The 27757-nt window shown below is 45.2% G+C and overlaps 1 protein-coding gene across 10 annotated transcripts in view; it reads left to right on the top strand.

Moving 5' to 3' along the window:
- The window catches only part of TPK1 (thiamin pyrophosphokinase 1), a 259313-nt gene that overhangs the window by 202812 nt on the left and 28744 nt on the right, over window positions 1–27757 (top strand). Inside the window, exon 9 of one of the 10 annotated variants that reach the window (XM_053359641.1) lies at window positions 24453–24595. The exons of the other annotated variants lie outside the window; for them this stretch is intronic. Coding sequence (XP_053215616.1) covers window positions 24453–24559 — 107 coding nt within the window. The 3' untranslated portion in view covers window positions 24560–24595. The remainder of the gene's footprint in view (window positions 1–24452; window positions 24596–27757) is intronic. 10 annotated transcript variants of the gene reach the window in all.

The following is a 27757-nucleotide window of genomic DNA, read 5'->3' as shown; positions in this document are numbered from 1 at the left end:
GAAGACCCTAAATCAGGTTGCAGTAATTTAAAATTCAATGTTAAAAACAGTTCAAAACAAACACACACATATGTTTCCTGACATTTTACAACAACCCTACTTTCCCTCATTCTGGAGAGCCAGTATGCTGTAGCAGATTACATATTTGACTTGGATTGGGACCCCTGTGTTCAAATCCCCATGAAACACACTGCAGGAGGAGGCTGGGAGGAAGAGACAAGGATGTGTGCTTTGAGGAGTACATCTCTCCAGCTACTCTGGCCTGAAGCACCTTCAATATCGAAAGACAATCCTTACTTTATAGATGTAGGATTCCATATTCAGATATTGATTTATTCCATGCAACGTGGCTAAACTCAAGTTAAAAAAAAAATAATGCAGCACCTACAGTTTACATCTTTATCAGGTTACAAAGGATACACCACAACAGCATTTAGTCATAGCATGTTTTCCTTGTAAACCAGAAGTGTAAAATCTGGCTATGGGGGGGAAACAAGGCTATTCTATCTAAATATGGAAATGCAGGTACATGACAGCTCCTAAATATTGCTTTTCAATACTGAATTTTCTTTTGGCTAGAACAGAGCAAATGACACTATAAATCTTAAGTGAAAGCCATTAATCTTCAGGGGTTTTTTCTACTCGTTTACACTAAGTCTGAGCTGAATATTCCCTTTTAAGAGACCATTCATTCATTTAAAATATTTCTTTAAACAAATATTCATCCACTGTGAAATGGGGTGGGGGGTATTCTTTGTGGGGGAACGTGGCTGCTCACCGCAGCCCAGAGAACACCCTGCTGCTTAGGGAACAAGGCAAATGAGAGCCCTCGTCTTCTTTCCCAAGATCACCCCCAAGACTGATGCTCTTAATGATGTAGCATTGAAGGGTTCACTGAGAGTGTCGGCAAGCATATAGACAGAGGGGACCCAACAGAACCATTTTTGGCCCAGTGGACCAGATCTTTTCCCTCCCAACCTATGAGCCAACCTTGAAAGTAGGCAGCACCACCCATGTACCAGTCATCTGACACATCGAAGTTGGATGAGGGAAGGCAGTTTGAAGAGCTTGCTCAGCTCTTTGTGCAGCTTCGCAAACCCCTGACAACCAGCTGCGTATGAAAAGCGCTAGGCATGGGATTTGCAAAGCATTCTGTGTGGTGCTTGCCAAACACCTATCAATCACTCATTGGGAATCTGGGCACAAAGTGCTTTGCAAAGTGACTTTTCTTTATTGTGCTGTCACTTCGCTAGTTTTTAATTGAGAACAAGCAATCCACTATTTCAGGGTGGGTTCCTGTAAAAATACGATTAAAAATCATACAGCATCTAGCACAGCACATTACAGTTGCTGCAACAGGGATAAAAACCATCAAGTAGGCTGCCAAAACCTTCAGCAATTTTCAAGTGGTCCCTTGTGGTGGTGGGAGTTTGGGAACCACTCTACTATTCTAATTTTTGGTCAGAAGTCACCAATCAAGCCTGCCAAACAAGTCTGGCAAACTTGCTTCACTTTTGGCAGGGGGCAGGTGAAGTGGTTCCCATTTGTCCTGCATTTCCTGACATTTGTCAATGGAACTAGATCAGGGGTGCCCAAACATCTTTTCAAAGAGGGCCAGATTTGATGAAGTGAACAGGTATGAGGGCCTACCAGACCTTTTTTTAGGATTGAAGTTGTTGAGCTTTGAGCCACAGGGGCCAGATTAAACCAACTGGCAGGCCAGATTTGGCCCCCGAAACAGATTTTGGATGTGCACAAACTAGATAGTCTTTGGGGTCACCACATTTTTGTCACCTACACAGTGGCACAGTTGTGAATGACTGCACAGCCTGACACTGAGAGTTTCGTACAGGGGTGAGGATTTGCTTTTCTCCTGGTTTGGAAAGGCTTTCTTGCTGCAGAGCATGTCCCTTTGGGAGGGGTGGAGAAGTGCATTAGAGGGTAAAAGCAGCCCAGTTCAGCTTAAGAAGTGGACAAAGGCATATGCATGCACACATCCTCTCCGTGAGCAGCAGGCACAGTGCTTTGATGCCCTTCCCTTAAAGGAGAAGGAGGAGGAGGATGGAAAGGTCATCTGAACTCTGGAGGAAGATTTGGGAAGGCATCCAGGAACTAGTGCAGTGGCCTCGATCGGCCTCGGTCTGATCCAGAAGGTCCCCTCTTGCATTATGTGGTATCTCTCCTGATTGGCTTTCTGCTCAAGGGCTCTGTTTGTGAGGCAATTTTCTAATCAGCTGCATGAACATTCATCAAAGGGAAGGCATCTAATTTTGAAGCAGAACAGCTGGAAATCAGGCACATAAGGAATGTTGATAAAGCTGATATTTGAAAAGAAGCAGAAGTTTGACAGAGGGGAAAAAAATAAGATATTCATTGTACAAAGCAAAGGTACGTTGTCAAAAAATGCCATTCACGCATTATTTATCAAAAGGTTTTTCCACATCTTGATTATGCCCTTATTATCACATTGTAGTCCCTAATCAAACGCTGATTTCTGAATGTGAGTGAGTCAGTTGTCCTTTTATGCCATAGTTAACAGCTCTGAAATTTGCTAGCAATTACCTTCAAATTAAAAACTCCTGTTTGCAAAGTATTGCTCTATTTGTAATCATCATTCTATTTCACAGCAATCATAAATTAAATTATCTGGTATTCCAGATAGACACCTCAAATCCTTACCATTCCGCCCTACATTTTCAGATAATGTTCCGCGCGCGCCCCCTCACAAATTTAAATCTTAGGAGTGAGTTATGCATGTTTTTGGTATAGTTTCATTGTAATGTAGGGTGGATCTACACATGGGGGGAAGCTATAAATAAGTCAGAAATTAAATCATTGTATCAAAAGAAAAATGCTTTGGAAAAATGCAAATACATTTTTTTTTGCTCTCCAGTGCCATCTGGTGTTGCATGTTTATAACACTTTCAAAATGCTGTTTTTCTACTAACGTAGTTCCTTCCTCTAAAAATTATATGGAGGTAATAGATTCAGGACAGACAAAAGGATGTCATTCATTCCTTGGCCAAGAAATGTGATGTTGAGTAAGCTTAGGTGGCTTTTTAAAAAATTAGACAAATTTGTAGAGGATAAGTCTCTACAGCTATTAGCCATGATGTTTTTAGTGGTGCCCTTAGCATATATACCTCTCAGTACCACATACTGGACAACAGAGGAAGGTTTTCACCTTCTTGTAAGCAGTTCCGAGAGGGAGTAGCCATGCAGTAATTGCTGCTCTCCAGCCAACAGAAAGGACCTGGCTGTCTCTTGTCTCCCTCTGGTGCAGAGGAAGAAGATCTGCTGCTTTTCCCTTTGAGTAAATTGTTATTTTGTCCATACAGATGCAGCAGTAGCCTTCCACATGTGATTCCCTCCCTGAATAAAGAGTGACACAACCAGGTTCTTATGTTTCTTATCCAGAAGCAACCACCAATCCCTCTGATCAAGCCCTCTTCCTTCTCTCCTTCCCTTCTCTGTTACTTTCGTAGAGGCCTGACATCCCCAATGCGGACACTATGGGGCCCAACAAGTCCTTCTGCCCTTCCCTTTTTTAATCTTTATTTTAAAATGAGTGGCTGTTGGGCTAGGTAGGGGGGTCTGCTTATTTTGTTCATGTTTCAGTTAGTTTGGGGTGTATGTTGTTGAAGGAGCAGGGCTGAGCACCAGTTTTTCTTTGCCAGAGTTAAGTGTGAAACAGGACATCAAACAACATCATATGGTGCAAGGCTATACATGCATGGCAGTGTTACTTTAAATTCAATACTTAGCCTAATAAGTCCTGCCATAAAGTGTCATGTGTTGTTGGAGGAGTTATGTTGCATCGTATGAGTTAGAAAGCCAAACCACTTCTCTCCAAAGTCGTTGGCCAAACCTTTTTCCCCTTGTCCCATATGTTTTTCTAAAATAGTCAAGGCCCCATGACCACCCCATTCCCTAAGGATTAAATAACTAGACATTGCACCGTGTACTGGCTTTATGGGATCACAACTTTATTGGTTACAGATGTGAAACTTCTGCCAATGGCATTGGGACAAGTAGCTGCATATAGCACCCCAGCCCATCTGCTGGCAGTGACATTAAGGGCAAAGGGAAACCAGGGAAACCAGAAGGGACGCCCTATGACCCACATCAAATCTGGGCATCCCCTAAGTGGTTCCCATTGGATGAGTATGGCCCTGGCCCCCACCTGGACATCGGACAGGAGACACTCTTCTTGGATCCTTTTAACAGGATACCCTTACCCATGGAGGGGCAGGCAGAGGCTACAACCTCTCCTCCAATCAATATCTAAGTTTTCCCAATGCCTATCCGCCTTTCAAAGTTGTGAGAATTGCTATGAGGCAGGCGAAAGCCAGCTGGCTGGTGCCAATTTGCCAGGTGTAAAAATTCCTGCCCAGCCCTGAAATATGGCGGCATTGCAAACCGTCCACGAAAGCCCTAAGCTAAGGGAGGGAGTGTAGGAGAACCAGTGTGGCGAAAAGAGGCTGAGTGGCCAGGCAGGCCTGGAATTTATCCTGGCCCTGGGCACGGGACCCAGCTCTGCCATTGGACAGTTGGTCCTGCGCCCAGGGGAACACCTTCAAAGTCCTGCCGCCATTGGCCCATTTGGCAGCAGGCAGACAATCTGTCCTGCCCATGGCCCCCTGCAAAGCCACCCACCAAAGACGGCAAAGAGACTTGCCAAAGATTTCTCATACCTTCTGGTTAGGGAAAGGCTGCTCCTAGTTTTCTACTGTCGACTCACTTACTGTCTTGCTGCAACTGTACAGAAAATTAGCATGCCCCTCACAAGATAAACTTGTCAATTGTTTGGTCTAGTCCAATAAGGTAGCTCTTGGGTTCGCTTGGTCTTTCATGTAAAATGGCCATGTAGAAAATAGTTCTGCCTTCCATTTTCTTTATATCCATGGCTACATTATAATCAGACTTCTCAACTTCTCCAAAGAACGGCCAAAAACTGCTTTTGTGTAGTGACTTCCAAGTTTGTGCCAAGCACAATAATCTGTTCATAAAAAGGCCTCTCTCTCTTTCTGTCTGTTGGATGTTGTCATGGATGCTTTAGCTGAGATTCCTGCATTGCAGGGGGTTGGACTAGATGACCCTTGGGGTTCCTTGCAACTCTACCCTTCTATGATTTTATTATTCTTTCTCTTTCATTTTATTTTAGAAAAATTCTGTGCAGCACCACTACATGCCTGGTATTAACAATAGGCAATTAGTGATGAAATCACCAATTACTGGTAGCTTTCCAGTGTTGTTTTCAGAAGCTTAATATTGTGAAATGATCTGTGATTTTGAGTGAGCATTCTTTACATATTGTGTTAGATGCTCTGTTTAGATTAGTTTTCACTGCCTATAAGACTTCTGGGCAAGAAAGCCCCATAGTTTGACATACACTGCCATCTACAGAAAAAGCTGTGCAGGCCGTCTAGTATGTCTGCTACTTTTACTACACTACAAGTGACATCTGTGGTCACAGTGTGTGATGAACCTGCACAGTCAGAACATTTATCAGCTGCATCGTCATGGTCAATAAATGCTAAATTAGAATCTATAAAGTGTGTTTGTCAGTGTACCCATGCACACTGTGGAGCTATTTCTATACTGTTGGGAACCAGAATGAAAATCATTAATTGTTTCAGTGCACCCCGAGGCCTGACCTTACAGCTGTAATGATGTGTTTAATTGTAAACGTATCCCCTTTATGGAGGAAGGTCTGGCTATGCTGCCTGCATCGCTTAGGGCCAACATCATTCCTGAGCAGCTGGGAGCATGGTTTCGTGGAGGGGTGCTTTCCATCTTGGGCGTGCTGGCAGGGGAGGGAACGGTAGAGGGCAAGTCTGGCAGGGAAAGCTGGCTTCAGTCTACGGAGAAGCTTCTTTACTGCAGTGATCTCCCACTTTCCTCAAGGATCTCAAGGCAACATCCATGGTCTCTTCCCCCTAATTTTCTTCTGAGTACAATCCTGTGAGGTAGTTATGCTGAGAAATAAATGGCTGATCCAAGGTCACTCAGTGAAGCTTTGAACCTGGGGGGCCACAGTACTCAAACTCAGGAGTTCCCCAGATGGACCACCAGCACTCCCAAAGCTCCATTCAGTTGGTCCACAGTGTCGGGATTTCTGGCAGTGCATCCATCACATCAAATATTCATGTTGATGTTAATTGTATTTTATTGCTTGTTTTATTTTTATATTGTAATTATAAAAAAATGCAATATATAAGAAATCAAAGAAGCAATAAAAAGACAATTAAAATAAAAAAGCATCCAGCACAGCACATTACAATTGGTACAACAGGCAGAAAAATAATTAAGTGGCCTGCTAAGACTCAACAATTTTCAAGTGGTCCACGGGGGGGGGGGGCAGGAGCTTGGGGGCCTCTGCTCTGTCTGCTACATCACTAAGCCCACCATCACAGATCCATGCCTTGAAAGGTCTGCGTACTTCTTCAGTGACATTTTTTGCAGCTCTACAATTTAAAACCCACATTTTCTTTGGGTAAATTGCATCTGAAGACCTTCCAAATCCCCCCTTTTCTTTGGTTTTTATTTCCTAATCAGTGGTGTTGGGCAGTTGGGATTAACAATATATACTTTGCAGGAGCTCATTTGCATATTATCCAAATAGGCTGTGTTCAGATTGAGCTGCTAGATTACTATAGAGCTCTCTCTCAGCTATTCTGAATAACTGTGATAACTTTAAAACATCAGTTATTGTTATGTATAGAAGTTTGGGTATTTTCTCTGTTTTTAAAGCACCAGGATGCCTAAACATCTGGCCCTAGCTCCAAAGTTGGGGGGCAGCAGGGCAGTAGTAGGCAGTTTTCCGGAGACATTGATGCAGGACCCCAAGATTCTCTTGCCCCAACAACTCAGTTGAAGCTCCCTTCCCACCGCCAAGTTTATTCAGTGGCACTGGCTAATACGAAGCTCCTGAATATAGTGCATTTTCCTTTGATATAGACAACTTGTTGGTGAATGAAGCCCATAGGCTTCCATCTTTGCCAGCTGACTGCCAACATTTGGTCTTTCTGCCCACACTGAGCTGCTGAGAAGATATTGGCAATATTGGTAGTTCCAGTTAAAATGGATTGATGATGATGAGTTGTCTTTTTGTTGCTGAGTCTGCGTTTTTGTGATATTCTTAATCAAAATTAAACCTGAAAGGGGACACAATTAAGTACGAAGTGCAGCAGTGTTTTAGGATAATTACGTTGTGGTAATCACCAGCATTTTCATTTTTTATTAAAGTAGTTTGGAACTACTTAAGCATGGCAGTTCCTGTAGCCTGAGATTAGATAAATGGATGCAAATGGGAATTGTAACTGATGAGTGATGGATGATGGCTCTATATGTTTGATACTGTAAAAAAAGGTAAAGGTACCCCTGCCTGTACGGGCCAGTCTTGACAGACTCTGGGGTTGTGCGCCCATCTCACTCAAGAGGCCGGGGGCCAGCGCTGTCCGGAGACACTTCCGGGTCACGTGGCCAGCGTGACAAAGCTGCATCTGGCGAGCCAGCGCAGCAGTATTTATCTACTTGCACCCGGGGGTGCTTTCGAACTGCTAGGTTGGCAGGCGCTGGGACCGAGCAGCGGGAGTGCACCCCGCCACGGGGATTCGAACCTCCGACCTTTCGGCAAGCCCTAGGCGCTGAGGCTTTTACCCACAGCGCCACCCGCGTCAGGTTTGATACTGTAGACCCTTGTAAATGATTCCTTCCCCATGGAGGACAGAAACCTGTAGGCAACAAGTGGAATGTGAAGCACAGTCCCTTTAACAGCATACAGGGTATGGAATGCAGCCTGGGAATATTCTCAGGGAGAATCACAATTAATTGAAGTCAAGGTGTTCGGTACCACATCACATCAAGATAAATGTTCAACCCCTGAGGAGTTTGGAAATCAGGCGACTTTTGAAAATTCAGGACAGAGAGGTTATTAAACTGCTGAATTTAATAACCTTTATGTACTTAGCGTCTGATAGTCATCTTACCTATATATCTGGAAAATCTGCCTAGTGCAGAGAGAAGGAGAACTTAAGATTCACAGGATACATTCAGGTTATTCCACATCAAATCAATGCAAAAAACAAGGGTTTTGTCACACACCATCTCAGATTTTGATGAAACTTGCTGATGAAACCTTCCCTTATGGTTGAAAGAAACCCCCTTGAATTTCCCCCCTCTATCTCAAATGGTTTTAATTTTATAGCACTTCGAAGTTTCGTTAAATCTGTGTTGTTTGTCCCTCTTGAGACCCTCGGCACAAGATACCCTTGTGTACATTCCCCCCCCCTCCATAACCAATGATCAGATCTCTTTGAAATTTTACACAGAGTTCAATAAAGTGATGAGGATTTCAGGGGGGGAAATACACCAGCACTCAAAAGATTTTATAAATCCCTAAAAAAAATTATAAATGCACTAGTTTTTTTGGTGGAAAAATGTGTGAGCATGATGTAACCAAAAAATTATTGCAAAGACATGCTCTTTCTCGACAAAGAATTAAATTTATGGTTGAAAAAAATTTGTTTTTTGGACATCGTGGGGGGGAAATGGCTACTAGGTAGCCATTTTGTACAATTTTCCTACAATCCATAGCTGTAATAGAAAAAAACAACAACAAAGTTGTTCATCTTAAAAATGAAAATAATATTGGTTGTTTCGGGGGGGGTTCAAAAGTTCAGACTTGTTTTAATTTTGGAATATTTGAATTTGAAGTTATGAAAATTGGCTATCGGGAATGAAAAGAAAAAAGAATTTACAGTCAATAGAACATTAAATGCTGACATGTAAGTAAATAAGACCTAGCAAGAAATATATTCCCCAAAAAATAAAAATTGAGTGTTATATACGTCAAATTAGGTTTAAATTATTAAAAAATAATTATTCATTTCAGAAATATTAAAAATATTAGACATTTTTTAAGTGAGGAGGCTGCTGTTTTACTCGGGCCCTTCCTATGCTGAGTTCCTACAGGCAGCTGGTTGGCCACTGCAAAGACAGGGTGCTGGTACAGGTGGGTTTTCTTAAGTTTCGTGTTCGGATCAAAAAGTATTAAAGAGGTGAGTAACAACTTTGAAACACAATTAAAGTCTTGTTAATAAAGAACAGTAGAATATCTTAAAGCACAAGACCCAAGAGTTTGAAGAGTTTGGATTTGATATCCTGCTTTATCACTACCCGAAGGAGTCTCAAAGCGGCTCACATTCTCCTTTCCCTTCCTCCCCCACAACAAACACTCTGTGAGGTGAGTGAGGCTGAGAGACTTCAGAGAAGTGTGACTGGCCCAAGGTCACCCAGCAGCTGCAGGTGGAGGAGCGGAGACCCGAACCCGGTTCACCAGATTACGAGTCCACCGCTCCGAACCACTACACCACGCTGGCTCTCGCAACATTCTGCAAATTCTGCAACATTCAAAGATCAGCATTAAACATGAATAGCCCTCCTTAATGTAAGTGCTGGTGTGTGTTAACACAACACAGTGTCAGAGGCATACCAAGGCTCCTTTGCACCCTTGGCAAGGAGATGTATTGGTGCACCTGGAGCTGGGAGAGACCAGAAACTCGGAGGTTTTTTTTGTCACCTTTTGTGCTCTGCCAGTGACTTCCTCCGTGGTCACTGAGTGTCAGGGACTGGACTGAAGAGGAGGAGGAGGAGTGGTGGAGGTCGTGTCCCCCCCCCCCTTTTGTCTGTAGCTTCCAGGGAAGAGAAAGGCAGTCTCAAATTACAGCAGGGCTTGGAGGAAGATGACAGCTCAGAGACGGGAGAACAGCAGAGTTATGCGGTGTTAGGGGAAGGAGGAGGGGAGACAGAGCAGCCAGCTAGCTGACACATCACTGGACAGCATAACCGGCCCCCCTTCTCCCAAAACGCACCGTTTGTTAAGGGTGCAAGAACAAAGGGCACAACGACAGTTGGCCACGGGCGGATGCCGTAGAAGCAGGGGTAGTTGTTGATAGAAGGGAAGGGGGGGAGCTCAGTGCGAGCATCTCTGTCATGGAGGAATGATTGGATTCCTTTGTCTTTCACTGTGATGATGTGGCATTCCCGGGGGGTCCGCACGCTTCCTCTGGGCGGCTCTGCTTTTCCCCAGGGTCCTCCGATTTCAGCAGCACGTAAACACAGCGGAACAGAAGCAGGATTGCCGTGTGTGCGTAATAAATCAGGCTGAACGCAGGCTGTCTCCTTATCTTACTTTTAAGTCTTTTATTCCCTTAGCAAAAACACAACAGTTATAAATCTCCTGGTGACAGAGCACACATGGTCGCTGCTCTCTCGCAACGGAGCAAAACACACACTGAGTGAGACACAGAAAACACTCCCCTCAGTATTCTAAACCACGCCTCAGAATGTGAGACGTCACTCAGAACTTCTTAACCCTGTGAGTTCTGAGCCTCTCTCCACACCCCCTCTCGAATCACGTTCTGAGAGGAGTTGTGAACACACATTTATAGACCTCTGAGTGTTCAACACTTTCCCCACTGCCTTCCGCCCCTTCCTGGCATCGTTGTTAGGCACCTGTTGAACCTCCTCACAAATCTCAGGTTCGCACTGTGCGAAACCAACCCACGCATTTGTGACCTGAAACCTCTCAGGTGGAATTCCCTTTGTTGCCCGAGATGACCGCCTGGGCACAAACTGGGGTGCTCCTTCTGACCCACTGGGGCCAGCAAGTGTGTCTTCTTCATCAGATGATTCCCCCTCTGACTTGACACGTCTGTGAGCTTTCTCCATTATGCGAACAGGAGATGAGGGCTCACTCTTGGACACTCTTTTCACAACCTGTGGAGACGCCCTACTCTGTTCAGGGACCTGGTCTCCACCAGCAGGTTCAGGCTCTGGCTCTCCCTCCTCCTCAGAGGCAGACAGACAATCTGAGTGAACGTCAGGGCTCGCTTTGCGCCTTGCCCAACCATCCTGCTCATAGAACTCAGCCTGTTTACTGACCAGAAGCTTGGTCTGATCACCTTCTGGATATGCGAATCTCCATCCCTTTGTCGCAGGTTCATACCCACAGAAGATCATTTCCTGGTACCTTGGGCCACCCTCCTGCTGCTGAAACTTTGGTACAGGCACCATGGCTCTGCTACCGAAAGCACGAAAGAAATGCACAAGCGGCCTCTTTTCGTGAAGCAGGAAATACGGGGTGTCACCTACCACTGCATTGTAGCACCTATTCATCGTCAAATTGGCCGTCTTCACCGCCTCCCCCCAAAAACTTTGAGGCAAACCAGAGTCACACAGTAGAATCTCTGATGCTTGAACCAGAGCTTTACTCCTAAGCTCTGCCACGCCACTCTCCTGAGGAGAAGTCACCTTGTGACGTATCCCTCTTTGGCGAAAGAAACCCTTTAGAGCAGACCCAGTGACCTCTGAACCTCGGTCACACTTGAACCCCTGCACCTTGGTGGAGAACCTTAGTTCCACCTCTGCCACCCAATCTTTGATCAGTTGTGTTGCCTCCTCCTTAGTTCTTAGCGTGTATGCCCATGAGTTCTGCGTAAAATCATCTGTCAGCACCATCAGAAACCTGGCCTTGCCCAGACTTGGCTGTGGCATACCAAAAAGGTCTGCATGTACAAGCTCAAAAGGCTTTGTGGTTACTCTCTCCACCCTGGGATAATTATATCCCTTGTTCCTGACTTTTCTGCAAGCTCTGCAATTCAAAGGTTGACCACATTCGCGTATCCGGCACCCTTTGGTGCACTCTGATAACATCTGAATGTCTTCACAGGAACCATGTGACATTCTCTTGTGCCACACGCAAGCACACGACACATGAGTGTGATCAGTGGCTTTCCCAGCATTCCCCTCACCCTCCAGAGGTGTTTCCAGAACAAAGAGGTTGTTCTGATTTTTCTCAATACGTACTAGCTGTTTTCCCCCTCTGGAAATTGTACAAACATTTTTCTCAAAACACACCACATATCCCTCCTGTAAAAGGCATGGTACAGATAAAAGACTATGTTTTATCTCAGGCACGACGTAGACCTTCAGCTCCGCCTGTAAGAAAGAGACAAACAAGTTTCCAACATTAGTCACATGTCTCTGTGAATGATCAGCAAAACACAGTGTTTTCCCAGCTGAAACAGCTCTGCAGTTCCTTATCTTGACACCAGGTGTCTCTGTCACCAGATGAGCATTTGTGGCAGAGTCCACAACCCAACGCAGCACTCTCTCCTCACTGGAGTTGTCCTTCTTTGTTGCCTTAGCAACGGACTTCCTGCTGCCCCCGACCTTGGGGCCTTTGCTGCAGGTGTTCTCCAAAACTGCCAGTGAAGCAGTCAGCTGATAAGCTTTCCCACGCCTGCCTCCTCTTCTGGACTGGTTGCCATGGAAACCCGGCTGGTTCCCATGGGAAGCGACCTTGGACACATCCTGCCCTGTCTCCCTTGCTCTCTGTGGGCAGCCGCGACGCAGATGTTCAGAAGAATTGCAGACAAAGCAACGCCGAGTGGAAAACTTTGCAAACTTGCCTTTGGTCTTCTCTGCCCCCCCAACCTTTCCAGCAGCGCTCCTTGAGGCTTTTCTGCTTTTGGGGACGTGGCTTTTGGCTTCTGCTGTGGTTTCTCTGCAAACCCCCTCCAGCTCCTGCCAAACAGCCTGGGCACTCTCAAGACCCTTGGAATGGCCTGCACCCCCACCCCCAGGTGCAAAGCTCCCAGTGGAACAGACTGCCACTGCAACTATCTTCTCTTCTCTCAGCTGCTCTCCAGCACACAGCTCATGTGTTGAGGCATTGCAATAGCTTCCCAACACAGTCCCAGCCCCCTCTGGGCTTTCTGGGCGTTCCTCAGCCCCTCCTGGGCTTGGTGCCTCCTCAGAGCAGCTCTCAGCCCCCTCTGGCCTGGCTCCCACTGTCTTCTGCAGTGCCTGCCACTCGACCCAGGGCTTCTTCCCGTCCACCTTATCAAAAGGGACTGACGATTCCTGGCTGTCTGCCATCTTCTCCCGGGGCCCAGCCTACTTACGTACAGTAGTAGCACCTCCCGGTCCGGCAGATCAGATCTTCCCAGTGAGCTCCCCTCTGTCTCAAACGTTAGGCACAGCTCCAACTGGTTCCAGCTTCTCCTCAGCCGGCTTCTCCCACACGCACAAACGTTGCTTATCTCTGCTTCAAAGCGTTTGCTGATGACCCATAACCTGTGGCATTCCCGGGGGGTCCGCACACTTCCTCTGGGCGGCTCTGCTTTTCCCCAGGGTCCTCCGATTTCAGCAGCACGTAAACACAGCGGAACAGAAGCAGGATTGCCGTGTGTGCGTAATAAATCAGGCTGAACGCAGGCTGTCTCCTTATCTTACTTTTAAGTCTTTTATTCCCTTAGCAAAAACACAACAGTTATAAATCTCCTGGTGACAGAGCACACATGGTCGCTGCTCTCTCGCAACGGAGCAAAACACACACTGAGTGAGACACAGAAAACACTCCCCTCAGTATTCTAAACCACGCCTCAGAATGTGAGACGTCACTCAGAACTTCTTAACCCTGTGAGTTCTGAGCCTCTCTCCACAGATGATGGAATAAATCATAAGTAAGAACTTCCTTGTTTCCTCCCTGATTCTTGGTGCCATCGGGGAGAGGGAGAGGATTTCTCGAGCCTGACACTGGGGTCTTCTCTGCTCTGCTCCACATCCCCTCCTCTGCCTGCCTGACTCTGCCCACTGTTTCCCTTCTGCCTCCTTCCTCATCCTGCAACTCTAGCCTGCTCTCTCAGTCTTTCTTCCCTCTGAGCCCTGCTGGGCACTCCCTTTAGAGCCTGGGAGTCTTTCCCGGCTTCCCAGAGCAGTGGAGGAGTGGCCCAAGGAGCGTGTGGACAGGGGGGCAGGCTCCTAGCCACTCTGGGGCAGAGTGGAGGTGCACATTTTTTGTGCCACCCTGGACCTGCACAGTGGACAGAATGTTACACATGGCCCCAAAATGATCCAGGTTTGATCTCTCACTGACCATTTGTGCCACATTAACTGGGACAGTTTAAAAAAAATGATTCAAATTTTAAATTTACCCTTGTGCATGAGCCAGTAATCTTGGTTTTGCTTGAATTACTCACACACCAGAGCTGACACTTGCAAGACCTGTAAGGAAACTAGCCTGCCACACTAAAATCTATGTGAGTGAAATATTCTGTTCTTTGAACTGCTTAGGAGAAATCCAGCTAAATTACGAAAACCGATGATACACAGAAAAAGAAAAAGACAGGCATACAGTGAAAATGTTGTGGACATTGGGAAAGCACTATGAAATGTGAAGATGAGAAAATGCTTGTGAGCTTTCCCTGCCCCTTGTTGGTTATCTAATAAACCCTTTAGCAGTGAATATTAGCAAATAGTCTTCATGTATAATACAGATTGCATTCAAGCTGACTGAAAGCTTATTGGAATTTCACATTTTTATATTTGTGTATTCAACGTAACCGTTCCTTATTTGCCTAGAAAGCTTTCATGGACAGAATGTAGCTGAAAGAAAGCACACAAATCAGGGTGAAAACAAGCTTTTGCTTCAAAATCTTTTAATATGCTACATTGCTGCAGAACAGGAACCTGAACTTTCTTTTTCACATTTTCACTGTGGCCTTGAAGATAGAAATGAGGAAGCTTGTTTTATGTGCTTTTCGGTTCCTGGTTTTGTATTTCCACAGGTTGAGCGTTTTCACACATGCAGCAGGAAGCTCAGGTTTGCCACTGAAACAGGAAGGAAGCACTGTCAATCTTATTTCTCTGATTATTGTACCCATATAATTTGAATGCTTGTGAATGTGTTTTCTGCATTCACACTTTGTATTTTTAGCTGTAAAACTGCTCTTCTTTAAGGTGCTACGAGACTGTTGCTGCTGAAACAAGGTGCATTGAAAAGTGTTAACTTGGCAAATCAGTATATTTCTAGTCCCATTTGCTTAGTCAAAATATGTTCAACAGATGGCTTCTAAATTTGAAGGAGGAGGACTATTTGGGTATTTTCTATTTGATATGGTTTAGTACTGAAATTATTTTTAAATGAAACAAGAAAGGTTCTCCAGTCTCCTTATGAATACTAATTGCAAGTGTGCCGTTTTTCTATAATACAGGCTCAGGTTTACCTGCACATTTTAACTAAAGATTGGTTTACATTCTGATTTCATGCAGTTTTCCATTTTTTTGATAAGCACCTACAGATCAGCCTTTTAAAGTCACCTTTGCACTTTGCCCTTCCAGCTGCCCTAACAAAAAGAATGGGTTGCCCTCCCTTTTGTTTGAATCCAGAGAAAGAAATACAAAGAATGGATGGGAAATCAGAAGATGCAGTGTAGATGCTGGCACTACGAGAGAAATTTCTATTTGTGGTTCTCCGGAATTGTCTCTGTGTTTGGCTCTGTGTTCCTATTTTATACTGTCATTGTGTGAAATTGGTAGCTCATTAAGTCAGAGACTCATCTTACATTATATCTTCTGGCACTTCCAACAGCATCGCCTCACCCTCGATTCTGTTTCTTAGAGTTCTTGGAAAGGGTGTGGAGAGAATCTCTAGATTCCCAGCTTTCATGAAAAGAGTAAGTTCCTAGAAATTATAGAACCAATGATATGAAGCAAGGTTTGCAGATACTGTTCTCTCCCAGGCTAGATCTACACAGCTATATATAAAAAATTGCTCTGAAAACAGTATGGAAAAACCGTTGTAAAACTCACAATGGAAACTATTTCAGCTCTACAACGCCATCTGGTGTCACATTGTTATATGATTAATGTCGCTGAGTCCCTACTTGGTTGTTTGTGAAACAATTGTAGGTGAGCCCAAAATCTAAAAATTCCCACCGGACTGCCATAAAGGAGCCTGGTTTTGCTTCAATAAGTTTTTCCTAAAGAGCAAAGTTCCAGACACTATTCCACCAGTTTGTAATACCAAAACCAGAATGTGTTTTGTGCATCAAATTATAGTCTTGCTTTTTGAGGGGTAGATTTTTTTCCACCTTTGGCGGCCTGGTGTTGGTTCACCCCATCCTCTACTTCTTGTTGCTGTTGGGTGTGTTTCTCTCGTATTGACTTCTTGGGCGTCGGCATTCAAAAATACGGCATACTCCACTTCCAGCCTGAAGTGTTACCATCCAGAGTTCTAGCATCTTAGGCTACTGCTTCACCCATATGGGCCACCTCTCATTAGCAGTGCTTTTCCCATTTAGAGGGGGGAACTCTGCTCCCAGGAGTGTCCTCTAACTCTTGGTTAGTTGTTGCATGTTTAACTACCCATTTAATGTTATCTGCTCTTTGCATATGCCTGGGCTCACTGCTTTGGCAAATTCAGGTGCCATTAATCTCTCCTTAATTTTTTAAAAAAAGGAGTTAAAGTTTTGTTCCAAACATAGTAGACAATGTAACATTTTTGTGGAGAAAAACTATTTGTTAATCAAGTGTTCTCTGTAATTAAACGTCATAACTTTGCTTTATTTGTGCTTAATAGCTATAATAATGTTTGCCTATTGCTTTTTGTGGGAGCATCGGGTGTTTAATTAGTCTTTATAAGCTGTGTTGAGGTCCCAGGATATGACACAGCACCACAACCAGCAACAGTTCCTGTTAGCATTTTATTAATCAGGGCTGGGTATGGGCTTTGACATTTGCATTGCTTCAGAATAGTCTTCTGTAGTTCTTTTAGAACACATCTTTTTTCCTTGCAAACTTTATTGGCTTTAATTTGTCTTCCTAGCTCTCTGAGTTTAGTTCTGCTTTTTTCCCATTAATATGATTTGCATTTTGGAAAGCTAAAAGCATTTGGCTTTTAGAATAATTTTAATGTGTGCTAAGTATCTTGCACATTAAATGTCTCCTGGTTATGCAAGGTAAAGAAATAAACCTAAAGCATTAGAACTCTCCATCAAATCCTGAACAGGAAGGAATAATTTCTTTCGCTTTCTTGACGACAAGTGTGGGGCTTAAAATATAGCATGGAATTGTATTTCTGTTAACTTTTGTGAACTGTGTTGAGGGCTGTTTGGCTGAAAAGGTGGCATAGAAATAATCTATAACATAGCATATTACATTACAATATAGTCAGCATTTGCCAATTCCTCTGTTTATTCCTCCCTTTTGATAACAATTGCAGGAGTTGAGCTACAGTTCTTGAGATGCAGAACTGAACTTGATTTCATAATGATGAATCTTAACATTGAATGGGCTATCTTAAAGGGCTCACTTCTTCTGCAAAACCAATACCACAATACCAAAATGCCACTTCTGTCTTCAGGATTTGCATCCATCTGAGTGCCTATTGATGAGCACAGTCCACAGGAAGAACTGTGGCCTTTTGCCTTGCTTGCAGTTTGATCCAACAGGGCAGTTCTTACACTCTTTCACAGCTTGCATATGAGGGCTTGTCCCTACAAATAAGGGTTCTTTGTAAACCTCATGAACTGCTGAAGAAGTTCAGTCCTCCTCTGGAGAATGGCCTCCATGGGGGTTGGGTGCAACTTTAATATTTCATACAATATTAATATCATTGAAGGAAGCAATGGGTTTCGCTCCTGCTCCTTCTAGTTGGTTCTTATCCTGTTGCTTCCTTTATCCACTGGGCTGGAAAGCTCTGGTAGACCAGAGTTTGGTGATGCTGTGCATTGGGATTCCAGCAGAGTGCGGGACTGTAGCCTCCTTCTGATTGGCTGCAGGTACAGCTAGTAAGAGGGGGTCAGCACTTAGGGAGGGAAAAAGGAAGGCAGTTGAGGGTTGGGGTACGTAAGATCCACTCTGAGGAACATCTCCATCCAGAGAAGGAAGTCTCTGGGCTTAGTTTGAAGCTCTTAAGTCTTCTTAGGATTATACAGACAAGAGAATAGCTGGGAAGCTGAATTGGGACAGGAGTAGAGAGGTGTGAGGGAAGATTCTACTTGGGTCTCAATTCAGTAAGGAGGGCAGTGATCTTCTGGAAAGAGAAGAATCCCAAACCAGTTATGAGAGATGTGGTGACCCCCTGGGTCTGCTATACGACTAGAGGAGCCTCAGGAGTGAGAGCTATAGAAGATTAGGAAACTGATAGAAAGTACCACCTTGTTTAAGAATGCAAGTATTAACACCTAAGCTGTACCATCCCTGCAATTAGTTTAAGGAAAGCCTATACCATCCATGGGGAGGGGTGAGAGAGGGAGAGAAAGTTTACTGTTTCTTGAAAAAATTCTGTCTCCTGACACATCTTTTATTTCAACAATTTAGTTGTAAAATAAAAATCTTTTTCCTGTTTAACTTCCCTAAGTCTCCAAGTGCCAGAGTTTTCTTTTAAGAAGTTAAAATAACCAGTAGTAGGGGGGGGGGCTGCCTCATCCACCAACATGAACTAGCAAGAGAATTTCATTCAACATTTAATGAGTCAAAATTTCTCATTGCACTTGTCCTACAATAAAGGAATTTTAGGAATGAATCATATAGAAGGCAGGACAGATTGCGTATAGACTCCTTTTATACCCATTGGTGATTCTTTTTTTATATTTTAAAACAAGAATCTTTAAGGAACACCAGAAAATGATAATTTATCTTCTGATGGCTGCCATGAGTCAACTAGAAAAAAGGAGCTAACAAGCTTTCAATGCCTATTAAAATATTTTAAGTATGATAAAATTCACTAATTTTCTTAAAATGGGAAGAAAGGAGGCCTGTACATTTACTGGAAAATTGAGTGTGTTAATTATATTTTGGAATCTAATTAACACAATCCAAAATATAAGCCCCTCCCACCTACACTGAACCTGTATGTTGCCACCAACACATGCTAACACAAAATCAAACCAGATTATACAGCACCAGACACCAAAACATTTCTGCAGTGTGCAATAGACCAGCGTTTCCCAACCTTTTGTGACTGTGGCCCCCTTCCCACCTTGTTTCCTTCCTGTGCCCCCCACCCCGTCCTACCGGTAGAAAGGTAGCCTTTTAAATGTTTTGTTTGTAAATAGAACATGTTTTGTTTAGAATTTTATAATATATACAAAATACAGTTACATAAAATGGTAAGAACATGATGAAATATTGTTGAAGCAGAAAAACAGATCTGGAAGGGACCCCGGGGTCATCCTTCTAGTGCAACCCCCTCAACGTAGGAAACTCTGCTAAAGCATCCATGGCAGATGGCCATCCAACCCAGTAGCGTAGCCAGGGGCAGGGGGGCGCCCCCGGTGGCACTTACCTTGGGGGCGGCACATCGGAGCCCCAGGCAAACAAGCAGGTCCCCTTGCCCAGCCCTTCCCATTGCCACCCCACACTGCACTTACCTGACCTGGGGGTTCTGGATTCCGGGCTCTACGTGTCAAAACAGGAGCCTCTGCAGTCGCCCTCTCCCCCCCCCCCCGGAAACAAACCAGAACTGCTCCAAGAAAATGCACCTGAAAAAGGGAGTACTGCCCCCTACCCGCTTCTGATTGGTCAAGGGGATAGCCAGCGAATCAGGATTTTAAAAAAAATTCTCCACTTCTCCACCTTTGTGGCCCCCTAACCTCATGCTGTGATCCCCCATTTACGCAATTTTCGCCTTTGGCCCCCTTGGAATATCCTGGGTCCCTCCAGGGGGTCACATGCCCCCAGTTGGGGGAAAATGGGGGGGGGGTATTCTTTGTCTTCCTAATGACTGTATTGGTTACAACTGGAAAAAGAAGGAACTTAATAACTGCAGAAATGGAGTTTGTTCCTAGGCTTGCATCTCTATTATGTGGCCTAATGTTGTTGGTGAGCAGTTGCTTCAAGAGCAGTCCTACCAGTCAAGGCCTGTGTGAGAGAGAAATCATCTCCCCAAACTGAATTTAGATGATTGATGAGCTGAGCTGAGCTGGAGAGGTATTAGCTGAGGGCTGTCATTAAGAAAAGGCAATGTTCTGTTATAGCTTTTTCTGCTGTACCTGCCCCATATCCTTAAGAGCTGATCACCTGTGAAAAGATAGATAATTCCCTCCTCTCCTTCTAGGTGCCTCACAGTATCTGTATGCTGTGAATGAAAATGAACAGCAGCCATATTAATTGTTCCCACTGATTTCTTTGTTTTCAGCAAAACCTGCTAGGTGAGAGCGGCTGATATGTGAGGGCAAAGACCATTTTTAAGAACAAGATGTCTCTGTATTGTGAGGTACCAATGGATATGGACAGAACCAGCCCCCCCATGATGCAAGGGGAAGCAGCCCCCTCAGGTAGTCGAAGTGCAAGAGGCAGTCCTCTGCCCCCCTCCACCCCCAAAAGGGAGGAGTTCTGGCGCACAGTCCTCAGCCAGGGAACCTAAGTGGGTGGCAACACTTAGAGGAGATCCTTGGCTCCCACAAGTTTGGCAAGAGCTGGGGCTTTGCTGCGCGCTGATTGCTGCTTGGCTCCCCCCCCCGCCCCCCCCCGCCCCCCGTGGTGCCCTGGTAATCGCTGAACTGAGTGGGAGCCAGGGCACTCTTCCAAGTGCTGACATGTTTTCATACAAGGCAATATAAACAGTTACTACTGGATCACTTAAGCCAGCTGTAAAAAGGCCTGCATGTGTAGAATGGGGATTTAAGAAAATACATTCCTGCCAGCCACCACAGAATTATGATAAAACTGTTTTGCAAGACATTAAATATCTGAAAATGTGAGGCAAAGCACAACAGCTTGGATTGCCTTCTGTTTCCTTTTCTATTTATTTAGCGTGTGCACTTTGTCCTTAATTTAATAACTCTGCATTCACTTCTGTGTTTCTAACACAGTGTTGCCTTCTGGAGTTACAGAATTCCATTTTCCCTTGGCTCTGGTTTGAGCCAGTGACAAGGAACAGCAAAGAAAAGGTCCTAAATAATCTTAAAGTGAATTAAGTACTTATCTATATGGCACCATCAGGGTCCCTCTGGGTATCACCAGTGTGGGTGCTTGCTTATGCCTTCTATGATGCCCACAGAGGGTCTCAAAAGATAGCACTTCAAAAACCCATGATGCGCAAGAGAGCATTTGCTCTTCATGCTTAGTTCATGTTTGTACCAATTTAGCCTCTCTTATGTGGGCGAACATAGCAGACGACACAGCGATTTCTCCAGAGCAGCTCTTTACTTGTAAGCTGGACAGAACTGAACAGCAAACAGCTCAGCCGGCCTGCTTTTATAGGCAACCGGCTGTCAACATTGTAGCAACAACAACCCAGGGTTTCCCGCCTAAAATAACTGACGTGGACCTGAGTGAAAACTATCTACAGTATCCCCCTGCTGGCCCAGGGTGAGAACTTCAGTACATAACAATATCATTGGATGCCAGGATTAGACACCCATTTGGCCTTCTGTTCTGAACAAAGGAGAACTACAAATATCTCTCTGGGAGCAAATGCGGCAGTAGCTGATGTCGGTAACTCTCCTGCCCACTGATGGTGTGGCTGAGGGAGTAGCAGACCCACATCATTTTGTGGTCCTGTTTCTTTTTCTTTTCTTTTGGACATGGCTGCCATTTTGGGAGGGATGAATATGGGAGGGATGAATATGGAGCTCAACAGGAGAGAAAGAAAAGTTGGCACTGCATCCCTGTTCAAGGAGAGAATTCCATAAACAGGGAAGAAAAAGAGAATTCACTTTGTGATGGAGGGGGGCGCCATTCCTGATAGGGATGACTCCCCCTGCTGGAGACAGGCAGGGTCTTCAACTTGCAACGTCCTCCCAGAGAAGAGGCACCATCCTGTCTTTCCAGACTGACCCTGCTTGCTGCAAGGGATGGTTGGGTCTTCATGTCTCTTTCCCTGTGTGGAGAAAAATGCTTGCTTGTGTGCTTGTTTTATGTGGATTTTCCCTTTGTCTAGTCTTCTCCTTCATCCTGTTTGCTAGATCCCCTTTCTGAGTGAGTTTTTTCACTGTGTTTTCCTGCTGGCTGCCCCCCCTCCCAGCTTCTTCATTTCGATTTCAATCTCTTCGTGTTTCTCTCCCCACCCCACCCCACCCCCGTCCCCACTCTATTGTCTGGGGAAGGAAAGAGTATAGGGGGCAGCTGGATTCTGACCCGATTGTCAGTCAGGCACAGGAGGAATTGTCTAGAGGCGACAGGGCCAGGAGCTTGTGTTTCCCGCCCAAAATGGAACGCCATTTTGTTTCAACAACTCAGCATTTCTTCAGGAGGCCCCAACAGCTCCTAGAGATGTGATTGCTGCACCTGTTGGTCTAGTGACTTTCACACTCTCTGTGCCCTCTGCCTGCCTCGAGTGCCTGAATGGTTGCTGCACCTTCAGGTCCCAGCACAAATTGGGAGTTTGAGCAACAACTGCAGTGTGTTCAGCTGCATTCATTTCCTGTGCCCAGAATGCCTTTGCCTCAGCAGGGCAGCCTCTCTCCTCACGATGTTGGCACAATGGAGGAGGCCTAGACATTTTGAGATCCCAGGCAAGCAGCCTTGGGTGATTCTCCAGGTTCTTTGGCAGGTAGGAGTATGGAAGGCCCCCTCCCCCCCAGTTCTGAGGCCTTCCTTAGTTCAACAGTTTTCCCCAGACTGCTTTCTTGGATGAAGGGGTTTATCTCCACAGATAACCACCTCTGCGGGTTTTTACACCTGGACCAGCTTGCTTCGTCACCATAACAGTAAATACAAGTACAAGCAGTCCACACACAGCCCCCCTCCTGCCCCTCGCATCCAAGGTCCCAGGAGCCCTTTCTGGTTGACCCTCCTTTGCCACCAAAACCGGCTAAGACATCTGTTCCTCAGGCAGTAGTTCAACAGGAGACGTCGCTTCTACTCCCCGGGTCTCAGGGTGCCACTGCAGCCCAGTGGGTGGCCTCTGGGGAACTGCCTGAATTGGGGTCCTCCCAGTCCAACCCAGACATGAAAGAGAGGGAGCTCTCAGAAGAGGAAGTGATTGAGGTTAAGAACCAGCCTAGGGTGTTCTCTGCTGAGGTTTTTATGCCTTTCTTAAAAAGGCTTGTCAGGTGCTGCAATTGCCAGAGGAAGAGACAGCCCCCCCCCCACGGGGCCCTTGGAAGCAACCAAAGCTCTTCCTGCCACAGCAGCTAAGCCTGTCTCTGTTCCCTTCCCCAAGGCCTTTGAGAAACCTTGGGATGCAGAATGAGGAACCCCACATAGAGCTTAGGCTCCTTGCAAATGGGGAAAGAAACATTCTATTGTGTCTTTCCAGATAAGTTTATGAATCACCTCAGAGGTCCAGTGATTATCCACCATGGTAGTCCTGGCTTCATCCTTGGTACTCCCTTCAGAAGGCGAAGGGGTCTCAGGTATCCATGTGAGAAACGAGTGGAAGCGTCCCTGAGGCCTGCATTCGAGGCCAATGCTTTCGCCTTTCAGGCTTCCACCACCTTCTCTGTATTTATGTGTAAACACATAAAGCAGTGAGCTGTAGAGATGAGATCACATGCAGACATTCCCAAGTTTATTAAGGATCCCTTGGAAAAGATGACCTACGCTTCAGCATTGGCTGCAGACCCTTCCATGGACCCTCTGCAATTAATGCATGGTCCTTAGCTACTTCCACAGTGGCCTACAGGACAATCTGGTTATGACAGTGGGGTGTTGACACTGCGTCACAATCCTTTATGATCTCATTACCTTTTCAGGGTCAGAACCCTTGGGGGAATCTCTGGAACCTCACCTGGTGGATACTAGGGATAAGAAGAAGGCCCTATCTTCCGCCAACAAGCCTAAGGAAAAGTCATGCCAGACTCAGTTTTTTCATACTACCCAACAATTTTCCAAGTCTTGTCCCTTCTTTTCCATTCAGAATAGAGGGGTAGGCAGGATGGGGTGCTCCCTGCCCCCCCTCCTTCAGATCAGGAAAGTCTTCCTCTGCATCCTCAAGGCCCCCAAAAGAGGGGAGTAGAATATTTCCGCCTGACTTAGCTCCCAGTAAATCTGCTTCCCCAGGGGGTGTAATGCTGCCAGCCTTTGTTCACCGGTGGGCAGGTGGATGCTGGAGATAGTATTGATAGTACGCTCTCGAGTTTGCTTCTTGTCCACAAGACATCTTCATCCCTTCTCCTTGCTTAAGGCTTCAAGAGAAAAATCAGATATTCCTACTGGCGAAACATCATTTGTAGAAAATAGGGACAATCGAACCAGCAGGTCACTCTCAGAGCAAGTCAGAGGTTTATTCAGTCTTCTTTCTGGTGCCATATTATAAAATATATCAAGAATACAGATAGATCAGATGACTGAAAATTAAACAGCTACAAAGCTACAAAGGACTGCCAGAGAGACCTGAGAGTCAAGCTGAATCTCTGCTTGAAGAATGGTCCTCAGCATTGGACTTCTAGTTGAGGTCAGTTGGGCCTCTGTAAAACAGGGGAAGGGGTGATCTCAGTGACCAGGCTGGGCCATAAGGGGTCAGGCAGCCCTAAGGTATCCTGTTATTCAGGACTTGGTGGCATCTAAGCAGCTGGTGCAGATGTTTTTGCAGAGGTGTCACGTGCTGTTGGCAGTCTGCCCCCATCTAAAAACTGTTCCAGTTCCCTGACAAGTTGTTTCCTTGGTTGGAAAATGTTAAGGGAGAGTTGTATTTTGTTTTGCTTTGAATGTAGGGGATCATTCAGAAATGCAGTTCATCACCTGCTGTCTGAGATGGCAGAGCCCAGCAAGTGCTGCATTGCACAGCTCTTCCAACCGCACATTTCAATTCCACGTCTGATGTGGCTGGTGCACCACTTGAACTGGCCTAATCTCTGTGAGCAACCTGCTTTATTATGTTTACAAACATGATTGTAATGTAATTAAAGATTAAATTACAGATTGTTTTAGAAAGTTTTTCATTAATTTGTGCAATTCTGGAGACCAAGCAAACCAAAATAAAACATGCCATGGACATTTCCCTTGTAGCAAAGAGAAAGCAGTCCACAACTGGCTTTTTTTATTTAAAACAATTGTCTGGAAACCAGTGCAATCAATTATGGATGTTTAATATAATTTTTAAAGGTCATTTCTGCAAAAAGCCAAGATAATGCTACCTTTAACTGCTGCTGTGATTTGCTAGAGAAGGACTATTAACAGTCCGTGCTTAATAGCAGGCCTGTGTGGACTCCCCTCCGTTCAGAAATCAGTGTTGTGTGTTGATTAAAAAGCTTAAATCCATTCCTGGATTCCAAAGAAAATGGACAGGAACCGGGGGAGGGGGGATGGTAAAAAGTTGAGTAACTAATACTGTATTTAAAATGGAAATGAGCTTCCCAGGCTTATTTCCCTGCTTTCTCTTCTTCCTTTCCTCCTTTTAAATGTTTGTCCTTCACCATCTTGTGGGATGTAATTGCATGTGGTTTGTTTGTGTTATTCAGTAAATCCATAAGGAGCATTTAGATAGAGGAAACAAATGACATGGATGCATGCAGAGTGTGCCACCAAAGAGTTTGTGCTCCCCCTGCCCATCAATTTTAGCATTGTATGAAATAATTAAGCAACTTCTGTATGGCAGACCCACAGTGGCATGTGACCCTCCAAGCAGATTATAGCCCCCTAGGTGTAACTTGTATCAAGTGCTTGGACAATCATGCAGTCTACTACTGGAGCCTGTCTTCGCATGCAGGGAAGTCCCTCACTCACTGAGGGTTTGAGACCCACCAGCTACCCTCACCTGGTTTAGCCAGCCATTCAAAGCTGTTCCTAGGGTGTGGCTGCTGTTGAATGCTGACAGCATCTAGAGGTACTACCCCCTCCCCAGACACCCCATACAGTAGAGGGAAGTGAGGGGCAAATGGGGCTTGTCAACCTGGGAAGGTAGCCCATCTTGGAGAAGAAATACTCTGATCCTAAACCTTCACTGTAAACCCTGTGCTAATCCAAAGTGATGTCCCTCAGATGGTTGGATGGCACCTTGTGCGCCTCCTTTTGCCAACTCCTGTAGCCTAGCTGGTGCCAAAGGTCTTGCTCTGCTTTCCAAGGTTGAGGGGTGGTGGTCTTGTCATCTGGGCAGTTTAGGACCTCCATATACACGATTCCGGCTTGTGGCCTGGTGAGGTCACTTCAGTGCTTTGAATTCACCCCTCCATTGTCTCTCAAGACAAATGGGCATCAACAACAACAGGAGGGGCATCATGAAAGCAAAGGGACTATGTTTCAATTTGTTGGATCACAAATTGGTTTGTTGGTTTGCTCATTATTATTTAGATAATTTATAGATCACTTGATATTTCAAAGAAATTATCTAAGCAGTTTACAACATTCAAAAAGTATCAAAAACAGAAGTCAGATCAAAAGAAGTAAAGGCAAAGGACCCCTGGACAGTTAAGTCCAGTCAATGGCGACTATGGGTGCGGCGCTCATCTCACTTTCAGGCCTAGGGAGCCGGCGTTTGTCCACAGACAGCTTTCTGGGTCATGTGGCCAGCAGGACTAGACCACTTCTGGCACAACAGAACACCATGACGGAAACCAGAGTGTGCGGAAACACCATAAGAAACATACATTTTAGAGCATTTTAGAGCAGACAACAATTAGATAACTCCATGTGGTGTGTGGTATGGTTAACTGTAGTTAACCAGGTACAGTGGTACCTAAGGTTACATACGCTTCAGGTTACATATGCTTCAGGTTACAGACTCCGCTAAGCCAGAAATAATGCTTCAGGTTAAGAACTTTGCTTCAGGATGAGAACAGAAATCGTGCTCCGGTGGCACAGCAGCAGCGGGAGGCCCCATTAGCTAAAGTGGTGCTTCAGGTTAAGAACAGTTTCAGGTTAAGAACGGACCTCCGGAACGAATTAAGTACTTAACCCGAGGTACCACTGTTTGTGAGTTCCCTCTGTCCCTTAGCAGAGATTATGAGAGAGTTACAACCTCAGTGAACATTAGGTTGTTTTTTAAATTCAACTTTTCGGTTTCTTTGACATTAAAAACAACAAGAAGGTGAATGTTAGCACTAATGAAAGGTTCCACACAGTTTTTGCCTTGTAGCACCTTCATTTCTGTGCCAAAATTTCACAATTGTGAATTGGAGATGAAGCCTAGGAACGAGAGTCGTAGTCTTGCTTCTTAGCCGTTGGCTTTTCAGTAAGTTTGCCAGCTGACAATTAATTACAACGTCTGATGCTGGGAACTGGCTAAGGACCAAAGCCTTTCATTGTACATCAACCACCAACTGAGATTTTCAGATGGAAACAAAGTTTTGCCACCAGTGGCGTAGCGTGGGGGGTGCAGGGGGGGCCGGCCGCACCGGGCGCAACATCTGGGGGTTAGGGTTAGGGGGCGCAAATCCACGGGTTAGGGGGCGCAAATTACTTGCCTTGCCCCGGGTGCTGACAACCCATGCTACGCCACTGTTTGCCACTGCTATAGCTGTGAGCCGATATTCTTTTTCCTGCCTTTCTTTCCTTTTTTCAGTAGCAGTCTTTTCTCACAGTCTAAAGAGTATTAATGCCTGACAACAGGACATCTGAAATGATAGAAAAGCATTGTGCTTGAGTTTACATGAACATTCTGTCTGTGGAGGAAGCTACACAATGCGTCACTCGCACAAGCAGGCGCTAAACATGACTGCATGAACTGCCCTGTGGATTCTCCCATGTTGCGCATTGCCCAGGTGAACCCCAGAGCATCATGGCCCAAGTTCAGCAAGCACACTAGTTGTGTTAGTATGAATTTGACCACACAACCCAAACCATTTCAGCTGCTGTTCTGGCTAATGAAGCTACATCTAAGACAGCATTTCTCAGACTATGTTCTAGCCTCATGACTCTGTATGATTCATGACCCCTCTTTGAGCACCCCCAGATTTAACAAACCAAAGAATGGCAAAGCAGTTCAATTGACAGTATCATTTCCTGAGATTTGTGTCAGAACTTATGAACACAGCAGGTCTTGGAGCCAAGATGCAGTTTGCAGCAAGGGCTTATTTCACAT

The sequence above is a fragment of the Podarcis raffonei genome, chromosome 12, assembly GCF_027172205.1.
Source record: "Podarcis raffonei isolate rPodRaf1 chromosome 12, rPodRaf1.pri, whole genome shotgun sequence".
NCBI lineage: Eukaryota > Metazoa > Chordata > Lepidosauria > Squamata > Lacertidae > Podarcis > Podarcis raffonei.
The sequence above is the reverse complement of the archived record's forward strand: the minus strand, read 5'-3'. Positions and strand labels throughout refer to the sequence as shown.